At 42.0% G+C, this 18,112-nt stretch overlaps 2 protein-coding genes across 2 annotated transcripts in view; both read left to right on the top strand.

Annotated features, from left to right (window-relative positions):
• Window positions 1-1,635: 1,635 nt before the first annotated feature.
• On the top strand, window positions 1,636-6,207 carry LOC117247890 (uncharacterized). The gene is made up of 2 exons (XM_033612498.2): window positions 1,636-1,899; window positions 3,419-6,207. Exons 1-2 carry the CDS (start codon window positions 1,719-1,721, stop codon window positions 4,423-4,425), a joined length of 1,188 nt encoding a protein of 395 aa, XP_033468389.1. The 5' UTR covers window positions 1,636-1,718; the 3' UTR covers window positions 4,426-6,207.
• A 6,290-nt stretch (window positions 6,208-12,497) lies between these two features.
• LOC117248443 (equilibrative nucleoside transporter 1-like) overlaps window positions 12,498-18,112 on the top strand; it is a 48,610-nt gene continuing 42,995 nt past the window's right edge. The window contains exon 1 of the mRNA XM_033613531.2: window positions 12,498-12,620. The gene's annotated coding sequence lies outside the window, so the exon portion shown is untranslated. The remainder of the gene's footprint in view (window positions 12,621-18,112) is intronic.

Raw genomic sequence — 18,112 nt, 5'->3', positions numbered from 1 at the left:
AAAAAAAAAACCTGAGACAGAGCATACATATATTGCACAGAGTCAAGTCTGGCTCACAACGGGTTCAAAAGCTAATGAGAAAAGGTGAGTTTTTAACGATGATTTAAATCTTCCCAGGGATTCTGCATGTCTAACATGCAATGGCAAGCTATTCCAGAGCTTGGGAGCAGCCACTGAAAATGCTCGGTCGCCTTTAGTTTTAAGCCTTGATCTGGGCACTTCAAGCAGCAGATCACCTGAAGACCTAAGGGCTCTGACTGGATTGTGAGTTTTTAACAGCTCTGCCAGATACTGAGGGGCCAATCCATGTAAGATTTTAAAAACAAACAACAGAATTTTGAAATGTATTCTAAAATGAACAGGAAGCCAGTGTAAGGACATCAGAACAGGTGTAATATGGTCCCGCTTCTTGGTGCCAGTCAGGAGGCGAGCCACTGCATTTTGGACTAGCTGCAGGCGACGAAGGGAGCACTGATCTAAACCAACATAAAGAGAATTACAGTAATCAAGTCTTGATGATATGAAGGCATGAATGACCCTCTCCAAATCCTTGGAAGACAAATAGGGCTTAACTTTAGCTAGCAATTGAAGCTGATGAAAAGAACCTTTCACAACCGTGCCAATTTGTCTTTTAAGATTTAGATCAGTGTCCAGAGTCACACCAAGGCTTTTGATCGACCCGCTGATATTTGTGGTGAGGGCGTTCAAATTATGAAAAGAGTAAGTAGAACATTCTGCATATCCAAAGACAATAACCTCAGTTTTCAACCTCAAGGTATCAACCTGGCTTTGAAATTTCCCGGGTCCCAATGTGCTCAAGGATTCTTGTGATGTGCCGGTACCCCAGATGTATCCCTAATCCAAAGTGGGGCCTCTTTGGATCATACTTTGATCTGACCTGAAGAGGCATGGACACAGGATCTCTGGGAGTGTCCTGCGGTGTCTGGCACCAGTGCGTTGGCGGCAGATCCATTTAGTCCAGTGGGTTGTGAGGTGGGTTAATGACACGTGCCACAGATGCTCATTCAGATTGGGATCTGGGGAATTTGGCGGCCAGGTTGACACTTTGAGGTCTTTGTCACATTCCTTGAGCCATTCCTGAGCCATGTTTGCAGTGTGGCATGGTGCATTATCCTGCTGGGGGGCCACTGCCATTGAGGAGTGCTGTTGCCATGAGGGGGGGTACTTGGTCTGCAACGGTGTTTGAGTGGGTGGAGCATGTCGGGTTGTATCCACATGAATGCCAGAACCAAAGGTTTCCTGTCAGAACAATGCATTGGAACAAAATAATCAAAGTTATTCACTTCACCTGTCAGTGGTTTGAATGTTTGGGCTGATCAGTATATACTCATCACAGGTTTCGTTTTTAAAATGTTCATCTGTCAAATAAATGTAGTGGATTAAAAAGTGTAATATTTCCCTCTGAAATTTAGTCAAGTAGAACTATAAAGTAGCATAAGTTTTTAAGACCTAACTATAGTATAAACACTTAAAATTTGTACTCAAACACAGTTGCACTTCTCCACTTCGACCACCGTTAAAGTAGATGTAATGACGCTGTTGTCCTGCGGGGGGCAGCAGTGATCCGTCAACACTCTTGCTCTGTGGTTTGTTTGTATTGTTACTTCCGTAGCTTGTAAGCTAACGCGACAGGAAGTCGCCTCAGTGAAACCTGCCCTCGGTGTCATTCACCTTCATATTAAACAGATATCTGTAAAATGTCGGCTCCGCTGCTCCTCAGGGCTTTCATCAACGAGCGGCTGACGGCTGCTGCCGAGGAAATATTTCAGGTGTTTGAGCGAACAATAGAAAGATATGAAGAAGAGGCGTCCAGCTCCAAACAGGAGATTGAGCGGCTCAGAGGTCTGCTGCTCGACTTTGTGTCAAACAACAAGACAGGTCTGTTTATTTGTTTATTCAATTTTACATCTGTCAGTGTCGGACTAGACTAAAACAATTATCTTAATAGTCTGACAAAGTGTCGTCTCACTTGTGTCTTTATTTTCTGTACGGTTACCGTTAAACGTTGTGGCTTGTTTGTCATCAATAACGGTGTTTACTCTTCATGTTTGTGCTGAAGCTTGTCTTTGTTTTTATATATAATTCAAATGTTTTTACCAATTGATGCATCATTTGATTGTATAAATACAAATCTATTAAAATGAAAATTAAAGATAGAATACAAGAAATCATACGGAGCCCCAAAAGGCAAATAGCTTAGGGGATAGGCACAAGTCATTATCTTGTGGGAACAAGTCACTTTGTGGGAACGAGTAGTTATCTTGTGCGCACAAGTTAGTTATCTTGTGGGAACAAGTCATTACCTTGTGTGCACAAGTTAAGTACCTTGTGGGAAGAAGTCATTTAGTGGGAACGCGTAATTATATTGTGCGCAAGATAATTAATGTGTACATAAAATAAAAAATAAGCAAGTAGTTTTGGGGGTAGGCACAAGTCATTATCTTGTGGGAACAGGTCACTTTATGGGAACAAGTAATGAGCTTGTGCATACAAGTTAATTATCTTTTTGGAACAAGTCATTATCTTGCATGCATGAGTTAATTATCTTGCAGGAACAATCATTATCTAGTGGGTACGAATAATTATCTTGTGCACACAAAATATCTTGTGGTAACAAGTCATCTTGTGATAACAAGTCATTTTGTGGGAACAAGTAATTATCTGGAAAGCCCAAGTTATTATCCTGTGGGAACAACTTCAGGTCATTATCTTTTGGGAATGAGTAATTATCTCATGCACACAAGTTAATTACCTTGAGGGAACAAGTCATTATCTAGTGAGTATTAGTCAGTAGCTTGTGTGCACTAGTTATTATCTTGCATGAGCAAGTCATTATCCAGGGGATACAAGCCATCATCATGTGGGCACGTTTCATTATCTTTGTGTACATGTTAATTACTTGTTCCCACAAGATAATTAACATGAGTTCAGTATTTTACCCCGAGAGCTTGACTACTTTGAGGTGCAGCAACTAGTCGACAAATCAGTTAGCAGATCAACAGAAAATCAGGCTAATCGACATCTTTTTTGAGGTTTAAATAGTCCTTGGTCATTTCACATTTGCTGCTTCCAGCTTCTCAGATGTGTGGATTTGATGCTTTTCTCTGTCGTACATGATACCAAAGTGACTACTTTGGATTTAGATAGCTAGCCAAATAAACCAGGAGACTTAAAGCTGTCACCTTCAGCTGTGGGAAATAAATCGGGCAATTTTCATTATTTCCTGACATGTTTTTACAAAGTAATGAGCAGATTAAGGATAATCAAAACAATTATTAGCTGTAGCCCTAACAGACTTATTGCTAATATTGCTGACTTCTAGTTAGGTGGCAGCATAAACAACTTAATCACTGCTTTGGTGATAAAGAGGTTTAAATCATATACTCTTTTTTTCTAGACTTTTCCCAGTCCTCCATCTCTAAAGAGGAAACTCCCCCTGAGCAGCAACACTGTGAGCAGCAGCTGAGCGACTGTCAGAGCGACCCAGAGCCTCGACACATTAAAGAGGAGGATGATGAAGTCTGGACCAGTCAGCAACAAGAAGAAGAACACGGGGTTCATGAGTTCAAGGACGCCGATGTCTCGTACCTACCTCATTCTTCTGTCTGGGAGGAGAACGAGCAGATGGACACAAAGCCGCCTTTGCAACCTCAGACTCAAAACAGTGAAAGTGAGGAGCAGTTTCAGGAGGAAACTAAAACTGTACAGTTCATGCTACCTCTCGCCTCAACTCCGTCTTCACAAACTCTGATTCACAGTGAAAGGGTCCGAGACGGTACGGAAAACGAGAGACCTGCTGCAAGTTTATTGTCAAACCAAACACAGACAGAACAAAGTCAGAGTTCCTTTATCACTTCCCGAGAATCCACTGAGTTGTCTCATTTAAATTCAGTTGGACCTGACTATCGTTGCTGTTTGTGTGATAAATTTTTTACATCCAGTCAGTTCTTGACAAATCATGCTTTTCGCATGCATACAAAGGACGCAGACGTCCTCTGTGCGGTGTGCGGAAAGAATCTGGAGTCCACCGAAAGCCTTAACATTCACCTTAAATCACACAAGGGCTCAAAGTGTTGTCACGTGTGTGGCAAACTCTGCAACAGCACCACCGCTCTGACTGAACACATGGCCGGCCACGCTGGGGTTAAACTGCATCGCTGTCACATTTGTGGGAAGGAGTGTAGCCGCAAAGGAGATTTAAAGATACACATGAGGATCCACACGGGGGAGAAGCCTTTCTGCTGCTCCTTCTGTCATAAAAGTTTCACCCACAGCGGACATCTGAGGAAGCACATGAGAAGCCACACAGGAGAGAGGCCGCACCGCTGTGACATTTGCGGCAGAGGGTTTCTACAGAGTGCACACCTGAAATACCACTTAGGAACACACACTCAGAAATATTAACATTTTCATCATCCTGGGCCCGTGTTTATCAAAAAGTAAGATGTAAGAGCAGCTCTCAGGTGATTAAAGCTCAGGTAGGCAGGGAACACTAGATGTCTGCACCTCCTCTTGGCTCTGTTTCAGGCCTTAGAAAATCTAGTGACAGGACACTTTTGGCACTAGATTAACTGGCACTAAAGTAAATGCCTGGTTTGTTTTAACTACAGGATGCACTGATTTGGTTGATTTATTTAAATGTGAGATGTAAAATCACCCACAAGGTTGCTCTGGTCCGTCACGTTTCATCTCTTACTATGAGGTTTTTATTCTTATAATTTTTAAACAGATTGTTTGCATTTTTTTTACACATTCCTATGTAGGTTTTACCTGCTTTAGGTATGACGTTTAGTCATACTAACAGTGTTTAGGTATAACGTTTAGCACCGTGGCGCCCGCGTGGGCAAGCCTGGCTTCTGTGGTCAGTGTAGCAGCTTCAGTTGATTGGAATGGTTGCAGCTGACGTGTTGCACCCTGAACGTGTCACGTGTTTTGGTTGGAAAAGAGAGTCTGATGCGTAATATCAGTGTTTCAAAGATGGAGAGAAAATGTTGCTAATGCTTTAGTCCTTTGCTAACCAGAGTAGGGTTGCAACAGTATGAGATTTTCACCGTACGATAAGCGTCTCAGAAAGTATTGCAGTTTCACGATATCACGAACGATATTAGGGTATTACAGAATTTATGTTATCATCAATCAGAGTGACACCTAAAAGAAATGAAAATGAAAGGGTTTCTTTTGGTCGAACACAAGTTTTATTACTATAATTTGTCTCCCCTTTGAAAATAACTAAAATAAAGCTGAGATTCTCCATCCAGTTGCTTTATTTTCAATATCGTAGATCAGCACGGTGTGATAACTGTAATTTTGATATCACGGTATACCTTAAAACTGGTCTACCGTTGCAGCCGTACACCAGACTCAAAGGCTCACAGCCGCACATATTCAAGCTTATGTAGCTAATGTTAGCTTGCGCCTCGAATCACAGTTTGTAATTTCAAAGAGCTGCACAGGCTCACAGGACGGTGATTTTCACAGAATAGCTGCTGTATAAAACATTTGGATCGATTTGAATCTAATCAAAATGAGTGATTAGTATTCATAAAGGTTACTGCATGGAGCGTGTGCATGTGCCCGTGCTCGTCTGGTGGAAGGGGGTTACAGTCTATGGTTAGGACAGAGAGGAGAGAGCTGCAGGAAGAGGGTGTATTTTCAAATTCTGTTTGTTCTTGTTGTTGCTTTTCTAGAAACTGCCCACCCCAGCTTTTATCACAGCGTTTACGGAGAGATATGTTTTAAATTTAAAAGAAGAAATCTTTAAAAATGGCTGAAATGGCAACAACCAAAACCAAACCGGAGCAGGACACAAATCCTGCAGCCGGTTTTTGCGACTAAAGTCTGCAAATAGGAGTAAAAGCCAAGTATTTTTTGCTTTAATCTGTCACCTAAGTACAAACCTTCACCTCAGCAGTTTGATAAATACGAGTCCAGAGGTTTACGGTGTGTTTGCCTTCACTGTTGACATGACCTGTGTTCTGATGGGAACTCATTACTCATCAACAGAAAGAGTCGCTATTTCTGAGTAATAACACTGATGTTCACATCAAGAAAATAAACTGTCTTTATCATTATTATAATTCATTTTAATGTAACTTAATTTGAATGTTAAATCTGTGTGTTAAATCTGTTTCGTTGTTTTAGCTCAGGCTCTCTGTGCACAATAAAACCAGGTTAGTTAAAGAAGAACCAACTGGAGCTCTTTTCTATTCTGTGTTAATTTAACAGGTCAGTAATGTGCATATAATAATTTCTGAAGGAGTTAAGGAGTGGATTGTTACTGTAATATGAGAAACTATTTATGTATTAGCTTTAATATCCACCAGTTCTTTATTTTAGCTAACGTGCTCAGGCAGTTTGTTATTCATGCTACAGATGAGCTAATGTGTGTCCCTAAATTTAACTCTACAAGTGATGAAATCCCTCAACACACTGGCCTTAATTCACATCTGTATTTAGAGCTGACTGTTTTGGCCTGGATCACCCACAATGCATTTTGGTGCTGATATAAGCCGAGTGGTGGGACAAGAAGTTGCAGTGGTTGCACAACATGAACTTGTGGGCAGAAATAACCTCATGAGTGTGGTTACAAACAATGTAAACATGTTTGCGGACATTTTGTGACTCTGGTCAAACTGACCCCAAACTCTTTTCTTTTTAGTTTCAAAATCTATTTTACCTGAGTCTTTCCATTTAATGCTGCTTTAAACTTCTTCTGCATTTTGGAGGCAAATGTTGCACTTTTTACTCCCTTATTTGACAGTTTACATTTGCCTACGAGTTACTTTGCAGATTTAAGTTATTAATATAAAATATAACTCAAGTTATAAATTAAAATGTAATATAGGGTTACCATCCCAGCAGTATTTAAAATTATTGAAATTATCCCCACGTTTACCAGGTACAACATTATAAACAATTATAATTCAGTAATATAACATACTAGTCCATTGGTAGCTTTGTCACCTTCTACCTATGCCAATCCTCAATGCCTATGTGCAGTTTCACATAGATTGACCACGTCAGTGAGTAGAAAAATGTGGGACAGACAGAATGACTGACTGACAGAATGACACACTGACAGTTTCCGTGATTATGTACAGCATACCATACCATGACTTAGTCACACCAAAAATTAGAAAAAAACAAACATTGGTCCACAGGGGGAGCCACAGCGATCGGTCGCATTTTAGCCATTTTGAAGCATTTTTCTCTTGTTATAGCGCCACCCAGTTGCCAAATAGAGTTAGATTTCTCGAGTCACCTTGAGGCGTCCTGTTCTACATATCTACCAAGTTTAGTAAAAATCCATATGGCGGTTAGGCCTAGATAAGAAATGAGCTCTCTAGCGCCCCCATTTTGTTTGATGGGGTCAATAATGGAGGGGTCCCCTCAGATTATGTGTGGTCATATGCCTACAAAGTTGCGTGGTGATGGGTGAAACCCTTGAGATGTTATACACCTTTATGTGATGAGCCACGCCCTCCGCAATATTCATTGCCTTATAGAAGCTCAGTTTTAGTAAGTTTTCCAACTTTTGCCAAGAGGGAACTTTAGATATTGGTCCCTAGATTATGTTCACCCAGTTTCATGCAGATCGCTCAAACTTCCTAGGAAGAGATCAATTTGAAGTGTTTTTCAAAAAATTCAAAATGGCGGAAAATCTATATAAGCGGAAGTTATGGGTTCTTGAGGCAAATTTGTTCCTCATGAGGAGAGGCATCTCTGTGCAAAGTTTCATGTCTCTACGACATACGGGGCATGAGATATGCCCATTCAAAGTTTGCAATTTCAATCGGTTGCTATAGCGCCCCCCTTTGGCCAATTGATGTAATATTGCTTCATTGGCATCCTCCCATGACCCTCTACCACTGTGCCAAATTTCACATGGATTGACCAAGTCAGTGAGGAGAAAAACGTGGAACAGATGCACAGACAAACACACACACAGAGTTTTCGTCATTATATACAAAGATCTGATATGGGACTTTTATTTGTATCAGGGTATTTTTACAATATAGTATTGCTACTTTTTCTTAAATAAGAGATCTGAATACTTCTTTCACCACTTATGGGTGTAAATGGGAACAAAAATAGCACTAGTAGATTAGCCAGAAGTCTGGGCAACACTTAGTGAAAAAAAAGTTACATTGAATTTACTCATGTAGTGTTGTTCACAGTCATAGACCACAAAGTGATTTACAAGGGCAATATACAACATACAGGAATAAAAATAGAGGATAAAGCGACTATCCGAGCCACACTGTTAAAAGTGCAAAACTGTTGGCACAATACGTCATGAAAAAAATCACAATACACAGCAACAATATACAAAATATAAATGAAATAAATGCGCACTTTACAATAGATATTTTATTTTAATGCCCTATATTTTTCATTAATAATATATTTCATCAATAAATATATATTTTGTTTGTGCATTTTTTTACTTTACGCTACATTTTCATGGTTTTGTTTGTGAGGACCAGCTCTTCAGCCTGCACTATCACCCCAATCGGTGTGTTTACATGCACTTAAATAACAAGGCTGCAGTTGGAACAAGAGGAACAGCCAAAAGGGGAAGAGTCATGGGTGCAGAGAGATTAAGCAAATTTAACTTAGGAAAAAATGAGACAAAAAAGTAAATAAAATCTTTCTCTCCCAGCCCTCACTCCCCCTCTGTCATCCTCTTTAAATTTGATTCAATAAAATTAAAGTTAAATGAAATTGCATGGGTTTCCCCTTCTTTACTCACCCTCAGAGAAGAATGAGGAAAGTTTTATTAGTATTTGTCAACATTTACAATCCTCCCACAAAGACACATTTTATATTATTAGAACTGTGCATTACCTGTTTATAAACCAGACTCCACTCATGAGTTATAGCTGTTGAAAAATAACATAAATCAATACTTTTACTTGCCTGTTTCTGGTCTGAGAGGACCAGGGTCTACCAGTAGGTGGCGCTGCAGCCTTTGTTAAACCAGCAGGTGAGTGAGGGCTCCTCAGAGTTTACAAAACTACTACAGTTTTGTTCTTACTTGAGGTTAAATTATTTGGAAAAAAGAAAGAAGAAGCACTAGTTGCCATTTGACTGTATTTATTTAATCACAAAACCAAACTGTTAAAAAGTATTTGTTGGTTATTAACAGTGCAAATTCAGTTCAAGGGCAGCCAAGAGAAGTCAAAGTCTTATCTCGTTAAACTCATTAAACCACACACTCTGTATTCCCTCAGCGAGCAGGTCCAGTGTTGTTCAAAGGTTTTATTCGACCTGCTGGTCACTTATCACTTCCACAGAAAAGCAGAAATCACATTCACACGGTCACCACGCTTTCAGCCATTCATCCATGACTTTTTGGATGAATCAAAGGACCATAAAGACTTAAAACAAAAAAAAAAGCTCCACTTGGATCGCTCCCAGGTGGCCTCACGATCTCACACAGAACAGGAGCTCATTCAGGAATCTGTGTGTTTGGGAAGCTGCTTTAGGCGATTCAGATTCCAGATTGTAAAGCTAAAGAGCTAATCAGATCTCAGTGACCCTCAAACCTAAAACCAACTACCCTAATCTGGTTATGCAACCCCGGTAAAGACACGGGATCACCAGCAAACACCCCTGGATCCTTGGGAACAGTTACCCACATGTTAGCTCATGTCTCACCTTAATGGGGATCCAATCAGTAAAATCTAATCAGCTGACTAAACTACTGATTAAATTACATGTTAGACTACTGTGCTGTATATGCTCTTGTGTGTTCTGTGTGTATCTGACTCAGGCTGTGGCAATTTGGAAAATCCTTTTCTGGAGAAAAGAGGGCAAGAGGTTAATCTTCTGCAAAGATAAATTATGAGAAACTTACTCAAGGGAATTTAAGGGATTTTCCTCTATGTGGGTCAGGCTGTGTCTCATAGCTGAGCACATGAGAAGCAGAGTTACGTTGGCAGTTTTTCTGCGTGTACGTGTGCAAAGGTGTGTGAAAGGTGACATTTTGCTCCCACGAGCTGTTACGAAGAATTCCTCTGGCACCCAACAGTCACCAGGAATTCCTCCGACCCTCCGTTACATAACTGGGTCAGTGAGTTACAGTACTGCCCAGGGAAGTCTCTGCAAGGGAGCCCAAAGTATTTAAGGGGAATCCAAATATTATACTCCCAGGTGTGGATGGAGGCGATCCAGAGGAGTTTCTGGTGCAGAGGAGATGGGTGGAGATCTGACAGGATCATCCTCATGAGTTGGTTTTGATGTGGAGGCGGACAGCAAACATCTGGTGGACATCCTCTCGAGACTGAGGCATATATGCTCAAACACACCAACAAGCATGGGCAATGGAAATAAGCTGTCAGTTAAACTGAGCATTGCTGCTGTTTTATTCTTTCACGCACATCTGTTTAATGTGGGAGTTGATGAGAGGAGACACTGTCAGAAAAAGTGCAGGAACATGAACTTGATTAAATTCTTTGAGTTTATTGGATAAGTGCAGAAGGACATTGTATTATTTACATAATCATTTTTTATAGATTTTTATCAGAGACACTATATTCTCTTGACGCACCAGAACAACTGCAACAAAAACTTACATGCAACACTTTATTCCTATATTTCGTAGGTTTAAGTCAAAGATAAGACTTTTTTCATGCACTTAATAGATTTATTTCTCTCAAGTCTCTCAAGTCATCACTTTTCTTGTGCTGCTTTCAAACATCTTTGAACCTTGGGCAGATTGGTGGTAGATTTAGAAAATTATTAAAAAAGAAAACTAGTGGAAAAAAAGAAAGAAGCTAGGGTAAAACTATATTAATATTTTTTATTATTACATTTTAAAATTATGTTACAGAAGGTCGTTTCCTTGTTTGTTTTTAACTTTTTTTTTTTTTTTTTACTAATTTCTTGCTAGTTTTTGGGTCATTTCTGTTATTATTGCTCAAGCCAGTTTGCTCCGGTTTCAAAGCGTTAAACAGCATCATTACTACACAGCTGTACCTTGGGATGGTCACAATGATGGTCACAAAAATGTGCAGTTTGATCACACAACACGATGCCACAGATGTCCCAGGTTTTGAGGGAGCGTGCCTTCTGCATGCTGACAGCAGGAATATCCACCACACCTGTTGTCTGTGTACTGAATATTAATTTCACTACCATAAGCTGTCTCCAGTTTCGTTCCTCTGAATTTGGCAGCACATCTAACCAGTCATTGGTTACGATGAGGAACTGCTGTCAGGTCAAGACCCTGGTGAGGACGACAAGCGTGCAGATGAGCTTCACTGAGACAGTTTCTGACACTTTGTACAGAAATTATTCGGTGCATCATGTGGCTGGTCTCAGATGATCCTGCAGGTGAAGACGCTGGATGTGGAGGTCTTGAGCTGCTTACATGTGGTCTGCAGTTGTGAGGCCAGTTGGATGTACTGCAGAATTAATGGAAACAACATTTGGGACAGCATATGATAGTAAAGTGGACATTAAGTTAGCATATCTGTAATGATCCATAATCAAAATAGAGAAATGTATCTATGAGTGCATGAAAAAAGTCTTAGATCTTTAACTTAAACCTGCGAAAAACGGGAGCAAAAACAAAAGTGTCGTGTTTAAATCTTTGTTCAGTATATATATAGAGGTCATCTTGCCCTGTACAGACCAGAAAGTGTTAGTCACTAAGTTTTGCAGCTCGTCTGATCACGTCCCTGTGGGAGAAGTTTTAGATCCATGGTGTAAATTCACAGACAGTTTGTTTTGTGGAAACCCATGAAGAAGGCCAGATGATACATTTGCCTTATTGTTTACCTTCTATTGCTAATCCCAGTATATATAAATCACAAGCTGGACATTTCATGCATCGAGCAGCGCTGCTATTAAAAGCATTGGGAACGACTGACGCTGCTGTTGCAGTTGTTGCTGTGGGAAGGTTTCCAGCACAGTTGTTTCCTCACGTACTCCCCTTTACAGATCTGCTGACTGGATCAAGTGGTTCCTAACTTGTCATCTGTTGCCTTATTTATACAGAATGGTTCACTGAGTGATTTTAGCCGGGAACATGAATGAGAAATGGGATACAAGATTGTGAGATACAGCAGTTCTCTCATATGTCTCATAAAAGAGAAATACAAGGTATCAGATACTTAAATTTGATGCATTTTAGGATCTTCAGGGCAGGTGTGAAATCACGCTCAGTTGCTCTGACTGGTTATAAATCCAAGATACTTGATTCATAAATAAAGGATTGGGTGGTGGCACCCTGTATTAGGACCCTTATAGCTACGCCCCTGTTTTGTTTACTTAGGCTGTTACAGCAGCTCAGCAGTAGAAGTGGTGTTACAAAGCCATTAACTCTCTCTGACCCAGTATCTGGCTCCGGACTCTGACGCATGTTGTAAAGGGATCATAATCTGTCAGTTCATTTGTAAAAATCCCAAAGTAACCAGCTGGCCTGCTATTTGTCGGACCAGTCAGAGCCCCCCCTGCAGCCCGGCTCTGTGTGCCAGCTGCATGACTGCGGAATGTTGAGTTGATCGCTGAATGAGACGCGACAAAAGAAGAATGAATGCATGAAGGTTGTTGCCTACGAAGCGACGTGCTGCTCACATGCCAGTTGCATGAGGGTAAGTGTGTGCTTGTCATGGGTCGGGATAGAAAGTAAAGGACGGTGTTCAGACTACTGACACCACCTGCCAAAAATACTGAGCCCGGTGGGGGAGGCGGGGAGGGGGGAGTGTATGGGATGCCCACAAAGTGCACGTTGCTGTTCTCTGCTGAGCTAATGCAGATGTTTAGTTTAGAGCCGATTCTGACACGGTGACAAGGTCAAATGGTCACAAAGTCGCAGTGCGCTGCTTGGACGTGACGAGCGCATCATGTCTCCAACAGCGCGTAGTGCTGAAGGTGCACCAGCTGACGTGAGACCAAGGGCATCAGCTGATAGCTACACCTGATACGTGATATCAGACAGTCTACATGCATGTACGCTGCAGCTTTTATGGTCTATATTAAGACCTGGAATATCTATCTCTCTGTCAATAATCCAGCCTGCATGTTGTGATAGCTGCAGAGGAAGTTGAAAGCCGACCTCGCTTTGGACTCAAAGTTGTTGTAGGACAGAGGTTGAGACTTGTGCACAGTCTGAGTTGAAGCATCACAGCAGGTGACAGTGTGAGAAAATGGATCCTCCTCACACACACACACTCACACACACTTCACAGCGGGGGGCAGCATGAAAGAGCTCCGAGAATAGACCCCATTGAGCTAAAAACCACTACTGTACCATATAAACACTTGGTACTATGTTGTACCAAGATACACACACAAACACGCACAGTTTCAAACCCCTCTGTCCTCAGTGTGCTTGATACAATGTTGGTGGAGTGTGTTTGATAACTTTGAAGCTGTTTGCTTATATCAGCGTCTCCTGGGGCTTTGAGAAAGCTGCTATTCTCACAGTGATAAGGTGTTCTGTTGATGTCAGTCTTCACATGCTGCGAACAGCGCTGGGCATGTAAAGAGGAGAAAGTTCAAGATGCTCAGCTCAGGTTGCTGAAACATTGTTAGAGGAAAGCGGATGATTTTAATTACTGGTTAAAGGTCCAGTATGTAGGATTTAGGAGCATCTAATGGCAAAAATGGTAGCCTATATTATATTCATAACTATGTTTTCATCAGTGAAGAGGGAGCTGAGCCGGAGGGCAAAGCTTTCGATTTCCCAACCCCTCACCTGTGGTCATGGGCACTAGGTGGTGACCTGAAGAATGAGATTGCGGATACAAGTGGCTGAAATGAGTTTCCTCCGTGGGGTGTCTGGGCTCAGCCTTGGAGATAGGGGAAGGAGCTCGGACATCCGGAGGGAGCTCGGAATAGAGCCCCTGCTCCTTCCGGTCGAAAGGGGCCGGTTGAGGTGGTTCGGGCAGCTGATCAGGATCCCCCTGGGCGCCTCCCGTTAGAGGTGATGCGCCACTGGTAGGAGGCCCCGGGGCAGACCCAGAACATGCAGAAGGGATTACATATCTCATCTGGCCTGGGAACACCTTGGGGTCCCCCAGGAGGAGCTGGAAAGCGTTGCTGGGGAAAGGGACATCTGGGGTGCTTTGCTTGTCCTGCTGCCCCCGTGACCAGGCCCCGCATAAGCAAATGAAAGTGGATGGAGGGATGGATGGATGGATGGATGGTATTCATTAGTTCATAATCATCTTAAAATGAGAACCAGGTTTTCGTGACTTCAGAGTGAACCATTTATATCTTCATATGCAGCAGGTCCTGGCCCACTGAGTTCGCCATGTTGTTCTACAGTACCCCCGAACCAGCAGGAACGCTGCTCAGCCTTGCTTCCAATTTTTCCAGTGGCCACTCATTGTATTGCAGAGAGAACATCTCTCCTGGCCGAAAAGCATTTTCTCCATTGACCACGATTATAAAAGAGATGTCTGTAAAACTGTTGACCTTGTTTTGCTGACAAGGTCAATTATGTTTCTTTCTATTATGAGTTTTTGATTCATGAAGGTTTTATATCTTTCCTCAAGTGTTGGCTGGGCGGAAACTCACAGGCAGGCCCAGCATGAGCAACACTGTGCATATTCAGTGGACTTCATACCGTGAAATTAAACCTGGAAGCTAGAAGCTTTTTTTTGGCATACGCGCCAGGTGAGCAATTCCAGTGGAGTGAATAGACACCATCTTGGCATCGGGTATCTAGTTATTATTATACAGATGCACAAACCAGACACTGGCTCCAGATAGGCATCCTGGTCTCACTCCAAAGTCGTTGAAATCTGGAGCTTGGGCAGTGACTTCCAGCATCACACACTGACTAAAATAACTGTACTTTCACATCAGCATGAGACACACCTGGTTGCCATATTTTAATGGTGGGCGGCAGGGGTGGTGGATGGGTCCAACAACCACCAACTTTTACCCGGGAGGCTGGTGTTCACTTCCTGTAAGATTGTAAAGCCAAACCCTGCTCTTTATTCCTAAACCCAACCACGTGCATGTGTTGGCAAAATGTAACCAGGAAAAAAAAAGTCAGTTTGCGGTGTTGTATTGACGTGGTGCTTTTATTTTGAAAGAGACTGTATACAAGCATTTCCTGTGAAAACAGAAGTGTATTTTGGAAGAAGACAATGCATGTAACAGGCAGAAGTTGACATGGCGTCCCAGAATGTCAACAGCCAACGCACCCTGGGTGCCTTGCTTGTTACCTAACTTTTTGTTGAAGGAAAACTGCAAGACAAGCTTGGGCTTTAGAAATCTGTGATGAGCATTTGTTTAAATTTTCTGACACTTTATTGACTAAACAATCAAGGATGCACTTCAGCAATTTTGTTTGCACATCGATAAAGTAGGTGGGGAGACTCATAAGAGAAAAATGGTCAAAGCTGAAGCAGCAGAGGCCAGTGCATCCTGATTTTTAGACCCCTATATTGACCTACATTTCCCATAATGCAACAAACTAGCATCTTTTTATTAGGTCCCTCCTGACGAGTGAGTGTCCACATCTTACAACCTCTAAACCTCTAATTTGTGTTGAGATTTTTGTTATACATTTAAAGTGTCAAGCCCAAAACCCATATCCAGCCTAATGACATCACTATGACATAATCAAGGGTTATTTTCTCAGACTTGACAAAGCTCCTCCAGAAGCATGAAGACATGACACAAATGTTTTCACAGGCTGATTGGCTCTCCTCGTTACTAGTGAACTGGCCTTTATGTTTAAAATTAGTAGAACTCCCCTTTAATTGATCATTCAGAAGAATAAAGGTCTCAATCTAGAGAGTAGTCACCGCCATGTTTCCTGATTGATCAAGATCAAGACACTGAATCTGCTCTCATCTTTTTAATCATCCTTCAGCTCCACCTCAACATTAAACCAGTTGTACTGTCCCTTTTTGCAGCTCTCTCAATCACCTGATGTCCTGCCAGGACCTGTGTCCCGAGACAACGAGACGACTATAATTAGAAAGGTCCATCTGAAAAACCAGACGGGGAAACAGCATATGAGTATGCTGCGGAGTAATATGATGCAGTCGAGTGAAACCAGGTGACCGAGACTGGATCATCAAAAGCGTCATTGTGTTCAAAACCAGATGCCCTCTGGCGCACAAGGTCATGAATACTGATGAGTCAGGGTGATAAACTGAGGGCAAGGCAAGAAAGTAGACAAGAGCAGAAACTGGAAAATGCCCTATGCAGGATCATAGAGCTCAAGAGGATGCCTTCAGAGTGCTTGTTTTGTCAGACCAAAAGTCCAAAAATATGCAATTAATGATACATAAGAGAAAGAAGTAGAAAATCATCACATGTTAGAGTCTGGAACAAGCAAGCATTTGGCTTTTCTTTCAGTCATGCTCGCATCAAAGCTTTATGTTGGTCTGTTGGGCCATCACTGGCCTTTCCCAATACCCACACTTCCCCTAGAAATACCCACTTGCACTTGGTTATGCGCGTCCACGTTTAGGCTAGTGGTGTCCCAAAACAGAATTGAGGTAGTGGAAGTGGTTTCCAACACTTAAAACCCGCCCTAGATTCCAAGGGAACCCTGACCCACACTTTCAATGAAGTGGAAGATGAAATTTCCCGGAACACCTTGCGAAGTCAGCAACCTCGGCAAGTTTTGGAAAACAATTTGTTACTGTACGATCGGGATGTAGGTTATACAAACAACAGAGGGTTGGTGTTACAGTTCACACTACAATAACGAAATTAAATTAAACTGAAAGGACTGTACACTTACTTTGACTCACTAAACTAAATATTATGACTGCTAAACCTACAAACCAATTAGAAACGGCGATGTAAAGCCACCGGCATACCTCTATGTATAATATTATATGTAATTTGGAAAGGTGGACAGTCTACTAAAGAACTGGGGGAGGGACACAGGGATAAAGAAATAACAAACTGTACCTTTAATTAGAAGCTAGATCAATAGACACACATGAAATACAATACACAATATTATCCTAACTAAACCCTATACTAAATAGCCTAAGCTAACTAGGCTAAGTCCCTATGCTAATCCTATGCTATGGTACCAGATGCCCAGGGGTTGGAGCTCGTGCAGCGACCGTCTGTCTGTCCGTCGAAGGAGCCGGCTACAGAGTTTGTAGTCCACAGTAAAGTGGTGCGACGAAGGCTAGCTAGCTTAGCTCTAGCTAGCTAGCGACTCTCAGCCGGCGTTGATCTGCACACCAGGCAGGAACAGTCCCGAAAATCCTCTTCACGTCTTCAACGACCAACAGACGGCAACACCGGCTTTCACCAGCAGACACGGCTCCACTCTCTCACTCACTCCAACGTGTCCAGACACTCACGCAGGCATACACACATCAAAGAGCTCGCACACAGATCAGAGAAGGCTGCAACTACACAAACACCGACAAAAACTATGGCATCACTATTTAGACACACAGCATGCGTTACAGACAAATATACATACAAATATATTTGGCATGGAAATAATAAACTAAATCAAAGTGAGAAGAAAGAGAAACCTAGCTGGGTGGGGGCAAAGTGATTTCCTATTCCTTATCTATTACTCAAACTGAGCTTAACTGAACTAATCTAAATGTGCTTCTGGACCGTCGTAACAGTTGGGCTAGCATAAACTCATCAGCAACTCGGTTGAACACAGCATCAAAATATTGAAACAAATCGACTTACCCGAACAAAACCGATCAGAACTAGAAGACGTTGTAGGCGCCTCCTGTTTTCAGCATTTCTTCTCTGTTGATTCATCAGACAGAGAAGAATAAACATAGCACACGCCACAACACAAGCACTGGAGCTGGCATTTTCAAACCTGAATGACTACCACTATCTTGCGACGCTACTATGCGTGACGTATGCCTGCACATCGGCCACACCGATTTGCATGAAGTGGTGTCTCATTTCTTAGGGAAAGATCTCTACCCTAATATTTCTCACTTCCCTCATCAAGGGTTATCTCACAAACAAGGGCACTCATACCAAGTGGAAGATTTAAGGGGTAGAAAGGGATTGGGCCGTAGTTCCAGACTGAAATATCTCACTAAATACCTTTGCACAAATATTCATGGTTCCCAGATGATGTATCTCAAAGACTCAAGTGATTGCCAGATTTTTC

The sequence above is a fragment of the Epinephelus lanceolatus genome, chromosome 17 (genome assembly GCF_041903045.1).
Source record: "Epinephelus lanceolatus isolate andai-2023 chromosome 17, ASM4190304v1, whole genome shotgun sequence".
Lineage (NCBI taxonomy): Eukaryota > Metazoa > Chordata > Actinopteri > Perciformes > Serranidae > Epinephelus > Epinephelus lanceolatus.
This window is presented reverse-complemented; position numbering and strand designations above follow the sequence as displayed.